The sequence below is a fragment of the Stegodyphus dumicola genome, chromosome X1 (assembly GCF_044657685.1).
Source record: "Stegodyphus dumicola isolate Sdum_Otavi_A_Nest chromosome X1, ASM4465768v1".
In the NCBI taxonomy this organism is placed as follows: Eukaryota; Metazoa; Arthropoda; class Arachnida; order Araneae; family Eresidae; genus Stegodyphus; species Stegodyphus dumicola.
Genome location: NC_140780.1, coordinates 114,231,006 through 114,256,954, shown reverse-complemented (window position 1 = coordinate 114,256,954; position 25,949 = coordinate 114,231,006). Strand labels below are relative to the sequence as shown.

General features: G+C 33.4%; 1 protein-coding gene across 5 annotated transcripts in view; it reads right to left on the bottom strand.

The window, feature by feature from the left end:
• The window catches only part of LOC118198679 (uncharacterized), a 358,828-nt gene that overhangs the window by 125,502 nt on the left and 207,377 nt on the right, over positions 1-25,949 (bottom strand). For 4 of the 5 annotated variants that reach the window (XM_035370443.2, XM_035370419.2, XM_035370428.2 and 1 more), the window contains one exon: positions 23,631-23,768. The exons of the other annotated variant lie outside the window; for it this stretch is intronic. In XM_035370443.2, the coding sequence (XP_035226334.2) occupies positions 23,631-23,768 (138 nt within the window). The remainder of the gene's footprint in view (positions 1-23,630; positions 23,769-25,949) is intronic. 5 annotated transcript variants of the gene reach the window in all.

Sequence of the window (25,949 nt, the reverse complement as noted above, 5' to 3'; positions counted from 1 at the left end):
ATAAAAGTAAGCAGACGGACAAAGAACAAAAATAATTGATGACATGAAACATGGAAAAATCGGAAAGTGAGGAAACTGATTGCATTACCTATTTCAACAATGCTACTAGATCCTTTACACATGGATGCGCCTAGTTATTAATTCTTGCAACACTTTTGGTTGGGAAAGAAAAAAAAAACTGAAACACCCGTGCTTATGGGGGAGGGAAAAAAATTCCGCCCGCACTTCAAATTACGCATTTATGAGTTTAACACAACGCTATATACAGTAAATTGTTTCTCAAGGAACTACCAACTGCGCAACTCCTTCTACAGAATAAGCAGTGTTGCCAAATGCAGATATGAATATCACAAAATGCTTAAAAACTTTGAGGGTTTTTTTGCGGGGGGGAATAAATTAGTATATGAAGAAAAGGTTGAGCACAACCTTTAAACTCATTACCTTATTCACAGATCTTCATGTAGACTAGATAGTATTTTCGTAAACTAGGTAATAATTCGTGGAATCATTTGTAGCTATTTCAACTATACGCACTGAGAAAATACTGCAGAATTAATGACAAATATGACGGACGCAATTAAACAGTTAAATCTACATATAATGGCTCGATTTTACTAAAACAAATCATGATTGTAATAGAAAATCAAAGATTTGAAGAAGCAGTAGAAAATACTACATCAATATTTCCTAACGGAACCACACGTTTCCATAAGTAGAATATATATTATATTCCCTCTTTTTTTTTTTTTTTTTTTTTTTATCTATTTGGTAAATGAACTAAAGAGTTGTTGGTTAGTAAGAAAAAAAAAAAAATCATTAAGGAGTGGAAAGGGTTAATACTGATGTTTACATTTAGGTTCAGAGAAATACCAGTCACAGCTAGAGTTGGTCGCCGTAAGGGGTTTTACAACTTTTGAAACTTCCAAAAGGATTATGACAAAATAACAAGTATCAAGGCTTAAACATGAAGTAGCACATGCAAGATAAAGACTATTCTTAATAATACTCAGTTAATGTAACAAGCGACTGATAATTCATATTTCAATGGTGAAGCTGCCTTTGATAACTAGTCGGTCTATCGATAAACGAGAGAAGGAAGCCATGAAGCCCAAACTTTTTTTTAATATTCCGATTTTAATATCCGAAAGCGGAAAAGACTGTTGCGTCTCTCTTTTTTTTTTTTTTTTTTTTTTTTTTTTAATTTTTTTTTATCGTTTTCTCAATGTGTAACTGAAGTGCAATTACCCTTTAAGAAATCCTTCGAGAAAGCACCTCTCTCAAAATCTTGATACTTTGCCTAAACGAAGAAGCAACTGCTAAGTATTAACGTACCATTTTAATATTATCTGTTTTTATCATGTTTTCAAGTCAAATGTAACGACTCCTTTTGCAAATTACATTTAGCATCATACCAAAATGATTGAATGATTTAAAGGAAATTTACCAAATGATTTAAAAAATTTACCAAAATGATTTAAAAGAAAATTAGAATATACATTGAAAACTCTCTAAGACGATTACCAACATTTTCATATGGTTTTTATCTTCTGTGGATGTGGTCGCCTTAGAGAAGAAGTTTTCGATCCTATGTTCTGATTATTCTCTACCGAATACAAGTCAATTTCAAAGGTGGTCGTAGCCATTTTATGTTAAAACTCGAATTTTTTATCTCAAAATAATTATTACACTGCAATTTAAACGATTATCCCTTATTATTTCATCTTTAATAGTAACTCACTAAATCCTAAGACTAAATACTAGCACACTAAATTCTATTAATTATTTAGCTTAAGAACTTTAACATGCCCTGACGCTTGCTTTGAAGAGAAATTTCACGTAAAATATTTCCTAAATCCTTTTAATTCATATCCTTATTTGTAAATATTTCGCGCTCGTATAATATTATGAAGAACTTAAATCCCACCCGAGATTAATAATAAACTGCTTAAATCAGAAGCATGTTGTGATGTCAGAGTGGGGAAATAAATGATGAAATGTACATTTATTTCAATAATTCACGTTTCAAAAATAGTGTGTTGAATGAATTTGATTTTTTGTATTGCATTTGTAATTTATATCTCTTGAATTTTATTTAAAATGCGAATTAAGCCTTTAAAAATAGCACAAAGCATTATTTAATTCTTGTTTTGGGTTTCAAAATTTTTTCCTCTTTGCCCGATTTAAAAAAATAGGAATACAGTAAACAGCTTCCCTCGCCAGTATATCCTTTTCTTCACAGAAAATACAGTGCCTAGGTTATCTCTCCCCTCTTCTTAAAGAACCTCTACAGTCAGATATCACCCCTCTGTTGACTACATTTGCTATATCTTTCGGCGAGAAACACCTGGAACAAAGAATCTCTAAGAGATTCTTTGCCTGGAATGACCAGATGCAGGTTGATGATACCTGTTCCCGTAAAGCAAATCGCAAAGTGAAGACACATCATTTAACACATTAAAGGCGGGAGTCGTAGTACTACGATTTATCTCAACTGTAGCTTAAAGGCGGGAGTCGTAGTACTACGATTTACTTCGACTGTAGCTTAAAGGCCGGAGTCGTAGTAATACAATTTATCTCGACTGTAGCTTGCGCATTTATCTTAACTGTAGCTTGCGCGACTGTAGCTAGCGCATGGATTGTGTTACACATTGCGCAATCCATGCGCCACTTTACATTTGTATTTAGTATGTTTTGCGGTTTGAAGCTGTTCGGTTGTTCAAATTCTACTTACAGTAAATTTTGAAATCCTTCAATATGGTTTCACGTGAAAATAAAGTTATATGTGCAGACGATTTGATGGACATTGAAGAGCCACAACCTGGTACATCGAATTCGACACCACGGACTCCCCGATATAAAATTGATCCGCCTGGACGTCTTTCGCTAAACATAAAAAAAAAAAAAAAAGCACAAATTAATTCGGATAGAAAATAAAGGCAAAAAGCTATATGCCCAACGAAACTGCGTAGTTTGTGCGGCACATTAAAAAAAAAAAAAAAATTGACTTGCTTCAAATGCGAGTTTTGCAATGCACCTCCTCTTCACCGTGGCGAGTGTTATCAACATTATCGCACTCATAAAAAATACTAGATTCTTCTCATAAATATGTACTTTAAAACATTTTTTGTAATGAGTGTTTAGTTCTTTTTTTAATATTTCTTGTAGTTTTAAGAGTTTAAATAAACTTTTTTTAAGTCTAAATTTTTTTATGATTACACAAAATATCGCCCGCTCTAGGACGAAAAACGAGGCGAAGCGGTCGCCGCGTTACCTAGCATACTTTCGTCAAGATCCCCCGCCTTTAATCTGTTAAAACAGTATTAAATAAAATGGGATAGAACTTTGCAAGCAGGAATAAAGAGTCCTACTTTAATTCTGTTATATTTGCCATACCAGCCTGGAAAAGATAGGCGCATATATAAGAATTACGCATTTCGAAAAGAAAACAGGTACCTAAGTAACTGCGTATTTCAAAAGTTCCAGAGTCCCAGATTTAAAAATAATAATAATAATAATAATTCAGCTGGTTGGCTATAACAAAGTAGCCGCCAGTTTTAGACAAATGTCAAATAAAGTAAGTACACTGGTGGATTCTGTTCTGATGTCAAGATACGAGTTAATAGCATAATTCTATAAAACTGAACACTTATAAATTTCAGTCATCAATTTAGTCCTTGCTTTCATCTACTAACAGTCCTTTCAATAATACATAGTATGCGTTCTTGCAAAATATATTACTTGGCGGATAATACACCAAGTATTTACCTTTCCTTCTGTGTTTATACCTTTTCCTGCTGTGTTCAGATTATCTTCGTAGTGGAAAAATGTTCAGTCGATTAAAATCATTCCACATTCCATATTGTTCAATTAAAATTTATTGACAAATGAAACTGTTCAATCTTGCCTTGTTGTTCAATCAAGCAAATGTAGAGACATTTTGAGGCATAACAGCAGTATGATTAATTGAGCTTTTTTTTTTTTTTTTTTTTTTTCCATGTTTCGAGAAAAATCGTGTTATACATAATCAACTTTAATGCAGTACCACTGAGGGGTTTTAAACATTATTTTTCAGTGCTCATAATTTTCTGTCCGTCTTATTTATGGTTCGTTTAATGCTCCTTCATAAAAGAGAAGGCAAACAAGTAAAAACGGCATTTATAGTAATCTACAGCGTATCTCCGCATAATCTTAACAGGCGAAGATTTCATATTCAAAAATATAATAAACCTACACATGTTTGTATTTAAATTAGATTTGCTGTTTTTTATATTTTATTTTGCTGCAGATTGAAATCAAGTAAGACATACTATGATGGTTAAGGCATACAACTGACAATAGTGAGAGGTAAATGCATAAATAAAGTTAATTGGTTATTTGCTAAAATACATTGACTACTGTTCATCGGTTTTACCATTTTGATTACCACAATGACCTTCGGAAATTAGGAAAATATCAGTAATGGTTAAAAAAAAAAAAAACTAACATTTCTGTGTTAGAATTTACTTTATAAGTATATTCAAACTAAAAGTACGTTAATAACTTTATAAAACTGCTATTATAATATGCTTTAAGCATTAGTTCCAATTTCAGGACGAAAATAAAACAAGAGAAAGCAACATAATAAATGATCTAGTTAAACATCACATTTCCTTTTGCTTTCTAAGAAACGTAAGAAGAAAATAAGAAGATTCTTCCCAGGAGCTGCAAGAGACACTTGTTTTTACTGTACGCTTGAACAGATCAGAGCGCGCTATTAAAAAAAAATAAAAAGAAAACGAGGTTTACGTGGAAACCTGTTTGTTAGCCGTTTCTGACGCCCGAATGGCCTTTTCCCTGAAATTCTGTCCATGCGAACCGCCAGTCGGACCATTCACCTCTCATTACCTTAGAAACTACACCAGAGAAGGCTATTATAAACGCGAGGGGAAGCGGAGGGGAAGCGGAGGAAAAGCAAAAAAAAAGAGGTAAATTACAAAAAGGAGACGCATGGACGTTTACCACAGGCTGATGCTAACAGGATGTATTCCAGGATTTTGCTTTTGGAAATTAAACCTAAGAAACACAAGATTCTTCTGTATTTAATTATTTGCCAATTTACTGTATTCTAAAATCAGAAGCGAAATCTTTCTAAATATAAAATTACACCCTTGAATTAAATTTTTAGAAGTTAAATAATTATATTGCTTACTGAGATTAATTCCGAAAGAATAATAATCTTCATTTAACAAAATTGTCTTTATTATGTTCACTTTTAATACCATGGTCAAAAAAGGGAGCATCCATGAAATTATTTAAAATTTTGATTTAATATACTAAATAAGACATAAGAAAGACAGAACTACTGTTAATGTATGTAATTACAAATCGAATAAATTTTAAATTCATGTCCCCCCCAAAAAAAACTTGAATAAATAATACGAAATTTGAAACTGGTGTCCTTGAAATGACAATAATAAAAATAATGACTCCAGGTATTTTTCAAAATGCTTCTAAGAATTCTTGTGAAATAAAATAAATATATAAAGCGAAAGATCTAAATAAATTACATGACGGCTATCTACTTGAGGAGAAGAGATGCTTTCGTCGAGGTTATTCTAAGAGAAATCGGTTCATATTTAAGTTACAATTAACAAATTTAAGTTTATTTACTCTATCTTTTATACCCCTGAATGACAATTTTCGCGATAGTTATCTATTTGAAGTGTTAAGTTCAAGCCATATATTTCTTAACAAATCATCCACAAAAGGTACCAAAGAAAGAAAAAAAAAAAAAAAAAAAATTTACTTTTCCCTATCTTTGGCATCACAGTAGCGTCCTTGTTCAGTCAAGTAAATACATAAAAATATATTTAAAGTTTTGGTAAAAAAGCACACTATCTGCTGATTTTCTTAGCCAGCTTTAGCAAAGATGCATCTAAATGGATGATTAATTAGTTTAGGCAAAGCATACGAGGGTTATCTATTTCAAGAGGACGAACATTTATCTCTCAAGTCAAAATGCTTCTTTTATATTTCTATCTTACATATCTAGTTAGCGACTGAACTTCTGCGTGACTTCAGTTAAGTACACGTGAAAAATAATTATATTATATTCATCTTATTGTAAGTAAATTTTTAAATTAATGAATAACTACTCCAAATTCTTTAGTATATTTATCCTCGATAAAAAAAAAATGATAATGCTTTTAAATACCACTATAACTACATCCACTAAATTCAAATACCTACATCCACTAAATTCAAGTATAACAAGCAGAAAGACTAAAAATACTCAAATACTTAAAAACTGAGGACGAAAAATAAATTCATAAGAAACTCAAAACCGTAGTTTTGACATGACAAAGTTTGACATGAGTTACTTTTATCATGACAAAATGACACAAACGGCGCAGTCACACCGGGGGGGGGGGGATAGCAGAATATAGGCAAGCAGAATTTTTTAATTTTTGGTTGGCAGAATTTAGGAATCACTGCACAGGACAGCTAAGAGCCAGGTGCCGTCTGTTACCATGGCAGTGAATAAAGTACCTGATAAATTCAGTGTTTCATTTAATGCAATCCTATATACAAAATTTAGTAAAACTCAAGTTGTTCAGTTTGATATTTTTGTTTTGGTCCACCGTTTCTTACAAAGCAAACGATTGCGATTCAGAATTCAGTCTGCGATTACGATGTTATGCACTAGACGCATATTTTTAACCATTCATAAAACATTTCTAGCTTTAAAAAATTCCTAACAAATGTGACTCAAAATAGTAGAAAAGTTTATCTTTATTTAGTTCAACGAATAGAAATGTTGATAATTTTTATGATAATGTTAAGGATTTTCAGCGAATTTCTCTCTTTGTTACTCAGTGAAAATTCATTGAAGAGGAGACATTTCTATCATGCAGCAGATAAAACAATTTCAAACTACAAATATTTTTACAGCCGAAATATACTACGGAAAAAATTGAGAGATTTTCAATTATAGGTATTAATTCAGTTTGTCTTCACTAGATGGCACTACAATACCGGCAGCTAGTTTCGGTTCGAAAATATTGGGGAAACAAGTACGTGACACAACTGATAAGTCGCAATGATGTCTTATTTGACGTCATGTCGCGTTCCGCACGTTATTCTAGCCGATTTCCCAGCTCACACTGTAACTGTAATTTCACCTACCTCAAGGCGAACGTTGTTGAAATACCAGTACATCGTCGACTAATCATAAGACCATTCTAAATACCTATTTCAAGAAAATAAGTGTACTGCCGTATAATACGAATAATAAAATAAAATAATTGTAAAATGGGCGAGAACAGAATCGCAATAAATGCAACATGGTCTAAATACAACGGACAAATACATTTTTTGCGGAATTTTACGGAGTTTAATTGCATCAGTTTTAAACATGCTACGGTTGGCTTTTTGAGGGAGGAAATCTTTTTGAGCATGACTTCATGTTATAGACAGGGCTGGCGCTTTTGCCGCTCGATGCGACTTATGTGGATTCTATATTCTGCTGCCTTGCACTTCCCTAAATTTGGCAAAAAAAATAAGAAATAATGTTAAAAATTTGGTACACAATTCATTTAAAATATATATTTTTCCGCTTTATCTGTTGGTGTAATCATCAATTTTCCAAGATTTTTCAGTTTGCTTATTAAACGAAGAAAAGTGCAAAAAATCGTTTAAAAAGATCTAAACCGAATTTGAAAAAAAAAAAAAAAAAAAAAAGGCCGCTTCACCAGATTGCAGTGTGATCCACAAACAGTGCACACAAATTTTGAACTCGATAGCATAACACAAAGAGTTAAAAATCGATGACAAACTTTTGACCTTGCGACCAACACCAAAAGTGAACTAAATAAAAGCCTATTTAAAAGTGCTACGTTAAGAAATTATAACCATATAAATTACCTGATTAAAGCTCTATTACGAAGTAACTTTTCTATTGCTTGAGTTATTGCAAGTTGCTTTTAATGTACAGTAAGATAACGATCTCTTTGTGGAACAGCTCTTGAAAATTGGTTACGCTATATGGAAACAAACGTCTCCGTTCTGAAACCTGTAGCTGAGCAGGACTGAAATCGAATCTGGTCTGTCGCAAAGCTTCTCTTCCTCCATGAAAAAGAATTTTGGACGCTAGGTAACAGACACAAGCAAAATTCAGGACTTAAAAAAGGCGCCATTGCCGACAAAATAATATCGGGAAAAGTTAAAATGTTATGCGAAATATGTTAATAAAAAATGCACCCTCGTAATTGCTTTTTTAATTTTTTTTTTTTTTTTTTCCAATGGCAGATTGTGAACAATTACAAATGTAATCCAGTCCATTAAGCTATACAAGGCAGGATGTGGTGGTCTCTTTATTATGGGGCCACCTAATAGGTGGGTCACCATCGCCTTTTCTATGAAGGGACGAACAGTTACAATCATGCCTTCTCCGGGAATCGAACCCAAGCCCTTCGGCATCACAGTCAGTTTCCTTGACCACTATACCGACTGGGCGGCTATTTTTTTAAATCTTATAATGAAATATTAGAGAGTTAAAATTATTAAATATGTTATTTATTTACCACAAAATATAACAATATATTAATAAACTTCCTTTTCAAAAGCCATCCTGATATACAGAATAACCAAAATAAATATAATCATAGACTTTTCCCTGCACAAAGCCTGCTGACTAGATATAAATTATTACATTTAAGAAATAACTCACTCAGTAAAGGATATTATTGCCAGTAAATGCCTCAGTTACTAAAAAAAAATAACAATAATTATAATTTCATCCCATTGTGCTCTGATGAAAATCTGTCTTTCATGAAAAGAGGAGAAAGATCTAAATCGATCTCAGTAACGTGCTTATATTGCTTAATGGTTAATCCAGCTCTAAATATATTGTATATTGCAAAATTCATTAAACGTAAAGCTATCTTTTTTTTTATACAAAAGCTAAATAATCAGTTAAAAATTGTTAATTTTCAGTAACATTTATATGCAATTTTAAATGATTTTTCAAAAAGTTACGTAAAATATATAAATATAATCCGTATATAATATACGTAAAATATATAAATATAATAAATAAAATATGTAATTTATTTTCCAAGGAAATTTTTTTCACAGCACTCTCACAAACAAGCCACCAGCACTCATCTGTTTGCAGCCAAATCAAACAGAAAATCGGAAAAATCAAAATAATATACTAACACAAATATAAAAAGACTGCTAACAACGATTTCATTAAAAACTATTAATTGGTGAGTTAACTAAGAATATCACTAACAATAACTACAGAAACACAGTTATCACAAAATCTCTAACTAAGACTGCTAATCAACGCAAGACTGTTATAACAAAACTATAACGATCCCAGTACAATCGAAAATTTACTCAGAAACTTATCAAAAATTAAGTTTTACAACATTCCGAATTAACTTTTATAATACATGGATTCTATAGAAATAAATATTTTTACCTGTGGCCCCACATTTGCAGCTGTTATCGTCTTTTGCTCTAGAAATCCTTGCAAACAATCCATAAGCAACCCTTGCTGCCGAAGTTGTCACCAACGAACACGTGTTATTCGGTGAAAAGAAGAATTGTTAGTACACGCGTTTTTACAAGCTCCATAGGACAAGATAAGTCGGTTGACATGCCTTTTAAAAGAGGGGTAGGGCAGGGCTAACGATGCACGAAACAAAACAGCTCTATCCCTCTATAAAGTATTTATGAAAACAGTTTTATAAATGAAAGATAAGTCCTTTGCTTACAGCTGAATTAACATTTTCTAATAATAGAATAATAAACACGAAAAGCATAAAAAATGGCATTAGGTTTAATATTTAAGCATATTTTGAAAGTTTTTTAAAATGTGCTGACTAGGGTTAAACTGCATTGACAATGATATATCAAACAACAAGTAACACAAATACGAGTACAAACACACATGCGCATTTCGGACTATTTTTATTATAGAACAACGTGTGAACGGGTTATTCGCGCAGGAGAGAATTTTCATAGGTCAGCGGTCACCTGATTGTTCTCCGAATTCCGAGCTACATGTTCGAACCCCGTTTTCCCTCCCCCTTTCTCGACAGAGCTGGTGAGCTCGCCCCGGGACGCCAAGATTTTAGTATTTAGGGAAACAGAAATTAACAGCAGCATAGATTGCACTAGGCATTAACGCCGATCCTGCTTCTCGGATGTGCTGTAGATGCTCCTTGTGTTCATCTTGGGCACATTTTTATCGATAAACAGATTAAATGACAGCTATTCCTTACAAGTATATGTATATAAATTATGATTATGTGCATAAATTAGTTTACAGTACAAAGTATTTACAAACGTTTTTGCAAAAATATTAATTCGCGCAAGCAACTATTTTAATTTAATTATTAAATTAAACAGAAAGCTACGTAAGAAAAATTAAAAAGAATTATTGCTTTTCCCAAAAACGAAGGTCTGTAAATTAATTTTTTCTACAATAAATAATCTTGTCAACTGCCTTTGGTTTTTGTATCTCTGCATCTGTTCATTCAAAGATCTAACTTATCGAAATGTAATTCACCACCCTCCCATTTGCGTAATACATGAAAAGACGCTACGTACTGCGATGCAATGGTAATGAACTATTATTTTACACATACTATAGCTAAAGATTTACGGATACCAAATTTTAATTAGCACGCCATAGTTATTCCTGCGCTTTTACATATTACAAAGAGATATGTCAAAAGTAGGCACAAAAACTGTAAAGAAACGAGTCCTGCAAAACTATGCATGAAGTTAAAATGTGTTACTCACACGCAGGAAATTAAAACGAAATTCCTATATATTTATTCAACAGTGTTTCAGAACGTGAAAATTTAAACGTCTTCAGCTTCGCATTTAAGTTATCAACCCTTTAGATTTCTTTTAGATTCTTCACACAGAATTAAATGTTAAGCTTTTACCCACGGTGGTGGGTTTAAAGATTAAGAACACGGCGAATACTTTCACAAGTTTGACAAACATCGTAATTTATTGCTTTCCAACTATTAGGTCAACCGCTTTCGGCAGGTCGCAATATTTTTGCAATAGGACAACGAAGGTCGGAGTTGGACAAGGTAGAAATGATGCTTCGAATGTCCTCCAGGTACACGTTGATAGGACATTATAGTCAGTCACAGAAGACTCTATATTTAGGTCACGAACGCTTTGACTACCCTCCTTCTTTTCCAGGGTCAACAAAGCTCCCTGGGGCTTTCAGTTTTCCTTCCCTCTACCTTCTCAAAGTTCAGAAGTTAAAATCAAAAATAGAATTACTTTTTCGATATAAAACTTAAATTATGAGTATGATCATTTTAAATACATTTCAAAATATATAGTTTTTCCTAACTTTCCATAATTCATCTGACTTACTGCAATAGCGATGCTGCTTGTAGAACAGCTAGTTTATTGGGACAGCAAAGAGAGACAAACATATCCGTAACACTCTGTGGCATCAATATACCTCAGATCTTACCAACTACAATACGAATATACATTGTCGTATTTGCTGTATAACTGCATCTAATGAACGCATTAAATGATTTAAGGCTAACAGTGATCTCTGTTACTCTGGTCCTCATTTGATTAACAATTATTTCTTACACAAAAGATCTTGTGAGCTAGCAGTTTGTTTTAAAATAATATTCGCATTTCTATGGTATTTTTCAGCAGGATGTGCTGTTCCGACTTGCCCCGCTCCATTCAAGATGAATGCATACTGATTAATAATAAATAAAATCATTCGCTGATTCCATTTGCAAATATTTCTTCACAGCATGTGCCATTCTGTAACACTTGTCCCCCCCCCACACACACTCACACTCAGAGGAGCGAATATGGATTAACAGTGAATAAAATCAGTCGTTAATTCTATTTTTCAAGTTAATTCTTTATTCTTCAGTCCAACGAAAAGCTTTTCTCGTTATTGTAAAGACTGCAACTTCGTTTTCGGATTCCAGTTTATTATGCTTAAAATTATTTTACAAGAATAATTAGAAAAGAAAATAGGAAATCAGAATAAAACACTTAGAGAGTTTTTCAATACATTACAGAAAAGTTTAAAATTTCTGTGTCAGAAAAACTTACTTAACGCAAAGCAAGAGTAAAAATATCATTTATTTAAATTTATAAATAACAACATCGTAAAGTTTTTCTCCCTCCTTACAGTGAGCCATCGTGGTGAAATTGGAAATCATGCCCAGTTAGCAGTTAGAAAGTCTGGAGCTCCGAGTCCCGGAGGGCAGCATAGATTACGTTTCCTGCTTCCATAAATCTAATGATTCTAAACAGTAATTAGAAAAGGCGAAATCGTTGTTAATTTATTTAAAACGTTTCCTTCTACTCATATACATTTATTATTTATTCAACGAAATAAATATCTCGACTATACTTTTCTATACAGGGCCTGGTGTTAGAACCTATAGTGTCCTTCCTGGTCACAGGTGAACTCGGACATGAGTCACCATGTTTACCAATCACCAATTTTCATACAAGCACACAATGTGCAAAGAAACAATCTTTCCCTCAGAGCAACTTGAAAGACGTGCGTATATAATGGAACAAAAACAGAAAAAATGCTTGAGTCAGTAGGTTTTTTTTTTTTTTTTTTTGTCTTCTTGGAAACTTTCAAAACAGTGACTCGTGTATATTCTGATTTTCAAACTCGCTTCCGGAACGGATTTAGGGATGTTATCTCTTACACACATGTAAAAGTATTTTGCGTTCTTTCATAAACGAGCTTCATGCTGACCAGATGTATGTTCAAGGGTTGGCATTTAATAATTACCATACAACTAACCGCAGAAGTGATAAAAAATACCAAGCTCAAGGGAATAGTAGCCAAAGCTCTCCTTGTCAGCATCACGATAAAATTTTTGTATGGTACAGTGTAAATGAGAAAACTCCCTTTGATCAAGCAGCTCCATGTTGAGAAATAAAAGGGAAAATGACATGTTGATTACAACGTTGTTGAATGCCACAGGATGCTTGTTATTAAATTTTATGAATTAAATTACAAGTATTTAACTATGGAAAAAAGAAATAAGAATGTATTAAAAAATCAATGTAATGAAATGTTAGAACCAAAAGTCACAAAAAGTCTACAGAATGCATAATCTAATTTATTTGTAAATCATTAGATCTAATAAAACGAAAAGTAAAATAGAAAATGAACGGATTTAATTAAGAAAATTATTAAAACCTAAATGCATGCACTCTAAGTATCTTCATTTCAGCGAGCATTCACTCAAAAGTTAAGCAAAAGCCTTCAAAATTTACAACTCCCTGCGGGAGAGGTTAGGTGACTTGAATTTTCTCGTTATGAGCTTTCATTTCATGGAGACATTTCTTTGTGTCTATATGGAAATAAAGCTTGCAGCAACGAAGTCTGCAAATATTATTTAATAAATAACTCTAAATCATCTAAAATTTCTTCAGAAGTAACACCTTAGGAAAACCAAATTCTAATGAATATGGTATTTTGCTTTGCTAATTTGGAGGAAAAAATCCTTGCTTAGGTGCAGTTACCTGTTTAAGGAAGAAGAATTCTTATCTTTGATTTTTGCTTTAAAAGCAAACTTTCATTGAATACTAGCACGTTTCTAGGCCCTCTGTTCAATAACAATTAACATTCTCATGTAAAGTTTCGGTGCTTATCGAATACTATTCATATATCCTTCTTTTTCCTAAAACATTTATAGCTATATTGTATTGTGCTTTTAATTCAGGTGTTTATTCAAACTTATTTTTGATTTAACGTTTACTTTTAATCTTTCCCGTCTTTTAACCATGCAAATGGAACTGTTTGAAATTACATACAGAAGCGTAAAAATTATTGAATCTGCGTTTCTGATCAAACGACAGCACACATTCTTTATCACCACGAGACACTATTACACAGCTGAAGAAATTTAATTTATCTTCATACCACGAGATGGCGCTAGCTTACTTCACGCGTGAATCTCTAGATTTCGAAGAAAAGGAGGGAATACAATTCGAGGTCAAAACTAAACCTTGGCCGTTCTATATATCATGAAAGAATGCTTCCACCTTTCTTGCACAACAAAAGAGTTACAAATTCACATCCTGGTTTTTCAGCTTTCACTAATGCCCCAGAATTGTAAACTACAAAACTGCGGCTAAAGAAGAAAAAGGAATAAGAGTTCAAAAACATTGTTCCTGCGTCTATAATACCCTGTTTTACATAGCTCGGGAAAACTTTCATGACCTCCCCACACTAACACATACTTAGAAGTAGCTACTAAAGCACTTGTTTTCGAAATTGGAATTTCTGCTTAAAACATTATCACACTACATTTGTATACATAAATGTGTACATTATGATGTTGAGTACTTACAACGGCAGACTAGGAAAGGAATAATACCGCTGTTACATTAGTACAGTAAATAAGCAACACTTCTCAGGAAATTAAAATTGCTAAAACGTTGCAATAAATTTTTGGAAAATTAAATAAAAGCAATTTGATTCATGCATCAAGATCGCTTTTTAAAAATAATACATGCTTTTATTTCTGCCTTGAGAAAAATAATTCCATCAGCTATATGACATGACTGCGACCCAATTAGTTCGAATATATGGAGCTTTATTACATATATAAATAAATTTATTCTGGGAGCTCAAATACAACTTTACTTAAATTATCGAATGTAGAAGATTTGGAATCTTAACGTAAGCTCTGTTGCATCGGAGTTTCACCGAGTATGGAAATTCAAATAACATTTCCCGCGCAAAAGATGACGTCCTCACTGTGTGCGACAGGAGACAGTGGCAACCGTGACGTCGATAACGACAGCAATTCCCTCGAACGTAATGGCGGCGATCGATTAGCCACACTGACAGACAAACCACTTTAGCCAAGTTTCGCTCACACCCGCCCACATGGACAGTAGCTTTTCATCACAAGGATTCCTCTCAGATGGTGATGTTTACTGAATAAGTTCTCGAAGGGAAGTCATGTCGCCATCGAGAAAGGGGATTTGGGAAACGGGTAACTTAGGAAATCAGCTCTCGCTTCATTCATTTCCTTTTCGGAAACATCAACAGATTTCGTTCCGCTCAGATACGAATTTAAAAAATTAGACAAGCACATAGCAACTGTAAGCGTTTGGCGTTCGGGTAAAGAAAAAGAAAGGGGAAAGCAAAATTTCACAAGACAGTTTAATTGCATTCTACATTTAAAAATATTCAAAAAAGAGCTTTAATCGTTTCCTGCTGACAAATTATCCAGTTACCAAGCTAAGCTTAATAGCTGAAAGAAAAACATGTTCTACAAGCAGAATATGCCATTTTTCTAATAGTTATAATTTTTTTCAATTAACCTTCACAATTAATTTTGTAAATCTGCTTTCTTTAAACCTTATGTGAGAGGACAATTATTCTAACTGAAATAGAAATAGATTGCAAGAGTAATGGAAAATAATAAGGCTACATCACATCGAAAAACTAAGCAGACAACCCTCAGACATGTTTTTGTCTCGATCAAATTACTAAACAAGATGCATTAAAAAAAGAGTTCATTAAATCTCACAAGACGTAATTTAGTAATACTGTAAGACATGATACTGAGAAGTGGAGAAAAACAGCGAAAACTTGCACAGAGCACAAAAGCTACCAAATTGTTCAACAGCCAGGAATCGAATTTAGGACGAAATAATTGGCTGCGCGGCTTAAGACATTCGGTACTGATGCACTTTTAAATTAAGTCTGACAGTTATTTACGAATTCAAGTGGATTGAAAGCATCCAAAATAAAAGCAGCGATAAGATGTCTATAGGGGTTGAGATGAATGGGATTTCAGCTGCTGCATTAGACAAACGCGAGTGTAAAGGTATTTGTTATCAGTTCAGTACTACTGAGAAGGAATAGTTCAAGACATTAGAAATTACTGTAAACACTGTGAAGTGTGTTAATTCAATAAGTGGCGGGGGGAGGAAGGAGAGAGAAAGAAAGAAAAATAAATCTGGTTTAATGCAATCGCTGCTATTTGTAAGCAAAACTTTTGAAATTTTGTCTATTTAAACTGTTAGTGGTTTAAATCATTTTCTAAAAAGTATATTCACATTATTATAGATCATGTTACCCGTTTTACATAGACATTCTCTTCTAAAATTTCCTACTGATAGATACATAAACTGTTTTTAAAAAAATCCACCCTCCAGTTCAGATTAATCCCTATTGGTTGATAATAATTTTTCTTTCCCAAATTTAAATCATCATAGACTGAAGGAATACGCAAGTCCTTGTGTCATTAGCGTTATGCAAGAAACACATGATGTGGATTCATTCTGAAATAACACAGTTTAGAGAGTTTAATTTATAAGCAGGGTAGAAAGAGGAAATAACCAAATTAAAGTAGAGAGTTAAGGGATTATTGGAAACTAAACTTAGAAGTCTGGTTTATATATTTTTTATCTTACATGCACACACATATTAAAATATTCCAAATATGCTTTATTCTTCATTGCTAGAAAGGCGGTTCCACCACTCATTTCATTTTATAACTGGTTGAACTGTTTATAACAAATCGTCAAATAATTTAAATTAGCCATCCAAAACCGCTATCCAAATAAATGTCGTCGATACACCCCTCCTCAATCAATGGAAGGCTCAAAATTTTTATAGGCGTTGGCCACTTCTAAAGAGTTGGGCTTGTTATTACGGAAGCACCTGACAGGTGAGCCACCGTTGCCTCCTATGAAAGGAAGGACAAATTACATCCATGTCTTCTCCGGGATTCGAACCCAGGCCCTTTGGTACGGCAGTCAGAGTCATTAACCACTTTACGTCACCAATATAGGCAAGGCTAAAATATACGTTTTCATATATAGGTTAATTTTGTGATTTCAAATGGCCGGACACTTTTGCAACTTAATGCATTCGTCGAAAATGGCCAAATGGCCTCATCATCAAGAACGTTGCTAAGGACACAGCATAGGGAAAGACCAAACTATACGTGCGAGGAAAATGAAGCTCCGTTCCTATTTTGATGGATACCTGGGAGGCGGGGACGGATCAAAGAGTTTCCGAACCATCTTCCTCTGCCACCAGCCTCTTGAAAGGACCTTCAGCTCGACAGTATTTTAAATACCCTCATGCTGCACAGACACAATCCAAACATTCAAGCCTTCTGTGAGGTTCGAACTCGGGCGAACTATAACATAGCTCGCAATGCTAACCACTATTCCGATTAGGGTGGCAACAGAAGGACCTTGTATGGGTTAATCAAATTTTAACCCTTATTGTTTGATCGATTATGACAAAGTACAAAAGACATAACAGGACATACCTTTTAGCAAACTGGACGATTTAAAAGCAATCTATATACTTCTTAATAAATAATATCACTACATTTACACTCTTCATGCAGATAACAAATATTAATACATACTATGCCATGATTAAAATTAATCACCTATTATTTAGCTCGGTTACAAAACTCTTAAATAGCACTGAACTCAATAAGTTATGAAAAGAGGTTTAAACTGATGATACATATAGACTGGCACAAATTTTTTAACCCCCAAAATGATAACGGTTTTCTTTTTTTATCCGAGATAGCACTGGTCCACATTCTCTGAATAAGATATTTTATTATAATATGACAAATATGATAAAATGCTCGTCAGTTTTTGGAAGTGCTCATAAAGTAGTATATCATAAATAGTATTATAATTCCATTACTTCTGTACATCAATGTGTACTATAGATTCAATTAAATTTAGCACCAGCTTACTCAATATATATATAAAAAAATTGCACTGCAGTTTCTTTAGCGTTTTAGAACGGAATTTGGAGAAATAATTTTAAATTAAACGCGTGATTATTTGGGTATAACGAACGGAGGGTCATAAACTTATTTTACGTTTATGTAAGGGAGTAAGAAAACTAAAACTGAACAGGGAATGATGGTCAAGGGATATTTCTGGTTCTGTTTGAATCGGGAATAAAACTGGCAAGGCTGTTTTGGGAAAAGGTTATTCGAGATACCATCAACTTAGTCATTATCACGATAACAGGAGGTCAAGGAGATATATTAGAATAGCAGCAAATTACAGATCTGAGAATATTGGTGTTAAAACAAGTCTACTCTAAACAAAACAACAATACATTCCACCAAATCGCTCTAGCTGCAAAAGTTATCTAATGAATATTACCACCAAACGGAAAGGATGAAAATTTTTGTCTGCTCTTCAGGAAGTTAAAAAAAGACACGCGTCGATATATTTCAGGTAAAGAAAGGTGAGCAGAAGAATTTTCAGCACTGAAAATAATTTATATGTGAGAAAGCCAGCAAGTTTATTAATGGAAGCTTTCTTCAGCTTTGACATTTTTGGGTCTCGGGTCTCAGAAAAATTTATTTAATAAAAAAGACAGACAATTCTCGATTTCGAGGTCATGGTTGAATTCATTAACCACGCCCGAATTTTGTAGAGAAAAACACTGGGAAAACCATAATTATATACATGGTAGGAGGGCAAAGGAGGCGTGTGCTTAACGGAAAAGTCTGGCAATAAGTAGTATGTGTTAGCGGCTGACATCATCTGATTGCCCTTTTTACTTAAAGGATGACTAGAGTCTTTCACAGATTTGACTTCTACTCACGTTTGAAAACTGGATGAAAACTATCTGATTAAAAGCAGAGGAGAAAAAATTAATCATATTTTTATCATAATCCGGCGACGTGCAAAAACCAAGACAAATGTAAAGAAATTTATTAAACGAATAAAATTAAGCTGTAAAATTTGTTCACAAAATCGAATTTCTGTAAAGCTTAAATTTACGTGATTTGCACGAAAATCGAATAGATACTATAGACTTTTAATTTGCCAGTAAAATAAGAGAACTACATATCAATGTTACAAAAATTTATTTTTTTAATTAATCAGCGTTAATAATCCCGTAATTTACAGCAAAAATTATACTGGGAATCTTGTACCTATCTTAAAGTGCAAAATGAAGCATCGAAAATCCATTCTTTGAATATATATATAAGGTATATGTATTTAAGGCATATTATTATATGTATTTTAAAATATAAGGCTCCGAAAGTGAAAACAAATTTATTACGCATTTCGTGTACATGCTTTTGTCATTCTTTATGAATACAATAATATCAAGCAGATTTAGAATACTCCCAAATAAGATTTGTTGGTCCTCCATGATAAACTCGAACAAGCCTAAATATCATAACACACTTTTGTTTGTTGTTTATTTATTATTTTGATATGGAACATTTTTGTATTGATTTATGTTTGTATTTTTGTATGTAATTATATGTTGTCTCAGGAACGCCCCCCCTTTTTTTTTACTATTAACTATAAATTCTACAAAGGATAAATGCCTGTACTATTGCCTGAATACGTAAAGGTATTCTGCTTCATAAAGCTCATGGTTTCTCAATATCATGCGTAAATGTTGCAAGTTCATCACTGACAAATATTAGGTCTTTGTTTACCAACTGAATGCAAATGATAAACCACTTCTTCAATACACCAGATCTTCTCTTCCATATTCAGACTTTTCATTTGCCACTTCAGATAGTAACAGGAACAAAGTCTCTCTAAAATAAAAGTTTTAAAGCTTCCAAACGTCCTTCTCATGGCTTTTTCGTTCGTTTTACTCTTGCTATTTATTTAAAATTAGCGATATAGAAACCAAAAAGTAGAGAAAACTCATAAGTTTAATTTATAATTTCTAAGCGAACTATTCACATCACATGCAAACAAAATTACTAGACTAGGAAATATCAAATGCACCAAGAAAACGCGATTTAAAGAAAACGTACAATCAGTTTTAAGCGATTTCAATCATCATCAGATATAGAGAGAACATTTAAAAATCATTTTGTAAATTTATATGCATACATGAGTTAGACCTTAATGGTGCATAATCTATAAAATATAAATTGAATTAATCTTTAATCTAACAGTGAGCATCTTTTATATTTTCCCACATTTTTCAAATACTACCTGTATGTTTAAAATGAAAGTATAATTTAAGAAGCTATAATGCACATGCAGCGTATTTAATGCTTACTAGTAAAATTCCAATTAAAATTTTACTTAACTTGAGAAAATTACTTTGAGGAATGCGGAGAAAAATTAATACCGAATCATTTTATTAATACTTTAAACATTAAGCCTTACAAATATCCTATAAGACTAACATATAGGGCTACTAAATTTACTTGGTTATTGGATTTTAAGAATAAGACTTCACAATCATTTAGATCATTGAGACAGAAACTAAACAAATATGAAATCAAGTACATAAATTGGTAAAACAACTTAAAACTGGTTATAAATTAATCTCATTCAGCTATTTGCACAAAGAAGAAGAAAAAAAAATAAATGGAATTCACACTTTTATTATCCTTTGAGAATAAAAGAAAGAATTTACAGTCTCGTCAGTCTTTTGAAACCTACCTTTACTTGCAACACAACTTCTGAGTAATAAATAAACACCTTGAGTTCTATTGTTTGTTATTCAGTTTAGAAATAGTGGCATCCATTTTTAATGACTGATGCAATTTATTTCATGCAAATATTTTACAAGGCAAAGTTACTTACCGAAATTTAAGCAGACATAGAAATCATTTCTCCAAGAATTTGAGATGAGCATTTCAGTAATTTTCAGGTTATGTTATATATAATTATTAAATGTTTACTAAAATATAGTCTTCTTATAGTAGAATGCTAAAGCACACACTTTTTTTAAGTCTACTTTCTGTCGATGTATTCATTAAAACAAAGTCTGCTTATGCTTTACATACAAAGCTCAAAAATCATAAATTCTACAATGAAAATAACCAATTTTGTGCATTAAGATGAGAATTAAAGTGCACACCTATATATGAAATTTTAATTACCAATGTTCTAAAGTGCAATGGGGGGATTAAGATAAAGATTTTGTCCTGAAGCAGATTAAGGTCAAATGAAAATGCATATAGAGGCTATTTCAGATGATGAAAAATTCTCCTCATTCTTTTCCTGAAAATTTGAATAAAACATTAGCTGCATTTAACTAACTATTCTTTCAAAGCGTGTTTTTAAATTTATGCATGCTTTATCCTTTAATTCAAACAATGCTGCTAATTAGGCAGCAATTATTTTAAATTTTAAGATATCATCTTTAGATGTATCAGTATGATTTATTAGCAGTTATGTAATGTCAACTATTTCGTAGAAACACACTTTTCCATTCTCCGTTTCCAAGTGCGTAGTGAGAAAATAATACATAATCTGCAATAATTATTTCAAAAAAAGCTTTTCAAATCCCTCGCGATTGATTTATTCTTGAAAGTTTTGTCTCTATCGGAAGATTTTAGTAAAAGTCAACATCAGTTGGTCTTTAGCAAGATTCAAACGCTTAAAATTACACAAAATGAAGAGAAGTAACAAATTTTCATTTAAAATTATTCTCATACGGCTACAATGCAATATCAAGCATCAAAACTATTACAGCAGTTTTAACTGTGTAAAAACAAACTAGACATTTTTAGGATTGAAAATGAGCTGCTCTACATTCATGATATTTATATATCAGTTATAAATAGCAGGTTTTCAGTAAAATTCAAGATAAAGAAATTACTTTTGTATTTCAATTTCTCACATATGCAAGCATTCGAAACTGGAATTACTATAGTGCAAAATTCTACATGTAATTAAATTCATGCTGATCCACAGGTAAAATTGTACATGAATTATGAGGTGTATGGAAAAATGTAATCTATACAAAATAGATAATTTTTGGAGGAATATAAATATACTTTTAACAGCCTACTGAAAGTTTTAATGAAAGTACATTTCTGCATTGTAAGCCTGACTTTTCGATAAAAATAAAATTTGACTTGAAACAGCATACATAGCATACTGATTGGAATGACAACGAATGAACAACATTCTTCAGCATATACTCTACCCGACATTGTGCAACACAAAGAAGGATGGCCCGAAAATTATGCAAATTTCAGGGTAGACTTACGTCACCTAGTTATACGAATGATGTGAAATGCGTAGCTCTCCAGCGCTGGTTGAAGAAGATATAAGGGAAGGAACATGCAAAAATGTTCAATTTTCGTGCTGCTATTTCTACGAGGAAAATCATCCTAGATAATTTGTTCTTGTTTCTAAAGACGCCTGTAATAGCAGACATTGCAAGGCCGTCGTCAACGGAGGCAGTTCCAGCAGACAGACGATTTTACGAGGGGCATTGTGATCCTACTGAGAAGGACAGTTTGGTCCATACGGAAAATCTTAGCTGACACACACCTGGATGCGTCCACAGAGCACTGGCTGTGGCGACGATGGTTGGAACAAGGAAATGTGGCAAGTTCTAAGGGCACTGGTGCAGTCAGAGTTACGTCAGCGCGCGTGAATTGATGCATCCGCTGACAAGCGGTGACGCACCCGCAAGCCACTTCTACGTCCATTCTGCAGCATGCTCAAGACACCCTGGATGTTCCCATATCGACCAAAACCATTTGCCGTCATTTGGTGGTTAGTGGCCTGCACTCGTGGCGTCCGTTAAGAAGACTGCTATTGACCCCACATCATAGACCTCCACCTTCTGCAATGGTGCTGGCCTCGAGCGATGTGGACGAAGGACTAGCAGAGGGACGTGTTCTCAGAATCAAGGATCAAGGAAGTTAATTTACGGAGTGCGCTAGGCTAGGCCTTTAACTCCACATCATCAGAGATAGAATAATTACATCAAAAGAGGGGTTCATCTAATAAGGGAAGATTTTGAAGCCTAATTGAACAAGAGTCACGCTTCTGTTTCTCCAATCATATTAGCCGCGTACGAGCCTGGCGCCGATGTGGAGACAGGTTCAATACAGCAGCAACTGTGAAACGCCCCACCGCGCGATAACGTGGCATCATCGCGTAGGGCGCAATTGCGTACAACTTCAGGTCACCTTTAGTTCGTATTCAGAACACTATCATGGTCTAACGATACGTATATGATGTGCTGCGGCAGGTGACACTCTCCTATATTCAAGGAGTATCCAGTGCCCTTTATCAGCAGGATAACGTCCAACCACACACTGCTCGCATCAGACAACGTGCCCTATAAAGGTGTACAGATGTTTCACTGGCTTCCGTTGTCTCCTAATATCTCACCAATTGAACACATTTGGCATATGATTGGACGCCTTTTACAGACTCTGCCATTGCCGCGTTCAGAAGACGAACCGGGCCAAATGGTTGACAAGGTATGGAGATCCTTTTCCTCAGGACACCATCCGTAGTCTCATTGACTCTGTACTTAGACGTGTTGCTTCGCGCATCGCCGTCGAATGTGATCCTACAACCTACTTAGTCTACTCTGCTTTCGCTCGGTATGAAGCATATCATTTCGAAATAAAGAACAGTTAATGTTCGTTGCTGTCTCTATCTTTTTGGCGAGTTTCATCACTTTCTGGCCACTCCTTCTTGGTGTTGCATTTTCAATGTAGGGTAGTGTAATTTCATTCAAATCAGAAAACAAAAATAAGACTACATAAAAGGTAGAAAGTTACAATGTAATACTTTGGCATTCTACTGCTAAATTACACAGTTTACTTTGTCCAAAAATGCACTAGATTACTTACATCGAAGAATCATCAACGGCAGCAATAGGAGCTGGTGGAGGAGGAGGGGCAACAGCTTCTTTCTCAACTATGGGGTTCTCCACCTTAGGAGGCTCCTGATTTATAATTATAGGCTCTAACTTCTTCGGCACACACCACCTGAAAAGGAGTACTACTTACCAAAAGTATGTGCCAGTTATGGATATTCAAGACCAACCTCAGACATTCACAAATAAATGAAGTCATGATTAACTTTATATTTCAAGAAAGACTTACTTGCGTTACACAAACAAAAACAAACTATCGTAAAGTATCAGTAATAAGCACACAAACAGTTGACACGAATTTTAAATACATGTAAGTGAGCCAAAAATAAACTTTTAAATAATAATATTTTATCGAGTTTCCAATGTATAGTTAAGAAATGAACATAGAAGTGCATACACTTAACGACCACTTAACGACCTTGGGAATTTTATTATGCAAATATTTTAATAACAATTTTGCTCGCTGGGCAGCACTTTATCTATAGAAGACCCAAAACATGAGGTACATACGTAATTCAGGATATCATGGTACAATGTCACCTGATGGGTATTTCAAATCTGAGGGTCTTTTAATTAAAAAAAAGTAATAAATAAATAAATTTAACCAAAGTTTACAGACAAAAAATTTGCTCAAAATACACATCAAATGAAAAAGTGTTAGTGACTTCATAAAAGCAGCCAGATATTACTTTCTATCTTCGGATTCAGTTAGCGCTATTTTGTTTGTGTTATTCAGTAACATTTTAACTTACAAATATGGAGAAAGATGAAAAATATTAGAATACTCGTATCTTGGAATCTTTATATATAAGGGTACACATGCTAATGAGAAAAAATTAGCATTAAGGCAATAGTTTTAGCTTGGCATTAATTTCAAATGAAAAGGGCAGAATTTTGTTCCAGTTTGAAAATTCTGACATGGGAGCATACACACATTTTATGTTCTGGATAACGTTATATCGTACTCTCCATACTCATGTTATGCCTTTATAAGAAAATTGGATCATGTGCAAACTACACGTGGGAAAATCTACAATCCCATGTAGCCAACCTATTCAGTCACCAGCGATCAAACAAAGGGCAAATTAATAGCATCTAGTAGTCATTCTAGAGAATTAACATCTCTGTTTCATGCGTACTTTGTATAAAAGAATTAAACTATTTGTAACAGATTTAACGGGCATCAGGAAGTAATTACGGGAACCAACGAAAGTAACAATCTATGGCATGGTTTCGCAGAAAGCATCATTGAAACTTTAAAATATTGCTCACCTGTTATTCTCTTAATGTATAATAAAGCTAATCCGACTAAAGATAGTTTTGTTCATTCACATATGAAAAATTATGCTTAAGTTAACATGTTATAAAAGAAACTGCTAACAGAGCTTAAATCTAGATAATCACTTTTCAGAGAAGCAACCTGATTTATTTCTGAAAAGTAGTGAAAATATTTCGATCAACTATATTCGAAAAAATACTTCATCCTTAGAATTTATTATTTAATTTAACACGTACTGGAATGGAAACACATTAGTGTGCAGTTTTCCCTTAGAATTCAACATTCTGATTACACTAAACTCTGCTTGTCTCTGCAAAGAAAATAACCTTAAAAATAAATTGCTACGTCATTTAAAAAACATTTCGCAATATATATATATATATATATTTTTTTTCTCTTTCCTTTTTACCCGAAAGCGCATCAGTTAATTTAATCTTATCTCTATAAAGGATTGACGAGCAAGTTTGGAGGAAAAACCTAATAAATATCCTTATCAAGAAAATATATTTATTTAGAATTGCTTCTGTTGTGAAATCAACTTTTGAAAGCTTATTATCGGAGAACAGAGTGCCAAAACATTTGCCTGACGCTTTTAAAAGTTTTGCCTTCAATTCTGAAGTACTAGAAAGGTGGTACCATTTTTTTTTATAGAACGAAACACCCCATACCGATGGAGTTTCTTAGAGCCTTCCTCTAATTGCTTTTATGTAGAATATTAATATGATTTCTATAAAACATCAAATTACATATCTTTATTTCAAATTATCTTCGCCGCCATTTTACTGAAACAAACACAGCTCAAAAACAAATTTTGAAAAATGGAAAGGCAAGACAGGTTAAGAAACAGGCATATTTTTTATTGGTTATGCGATATTTCTTTTTAATTAAAAAGACAGCAGTAAAGTGAATTAACCATTATGCTACAAAAAACAAATCACTCTCGATAAAAGTCATTCTTGGATTCGCAATTCGCGTAACACAGCTTGAAGAGAAGGAGACCAAAACCTGACGAGG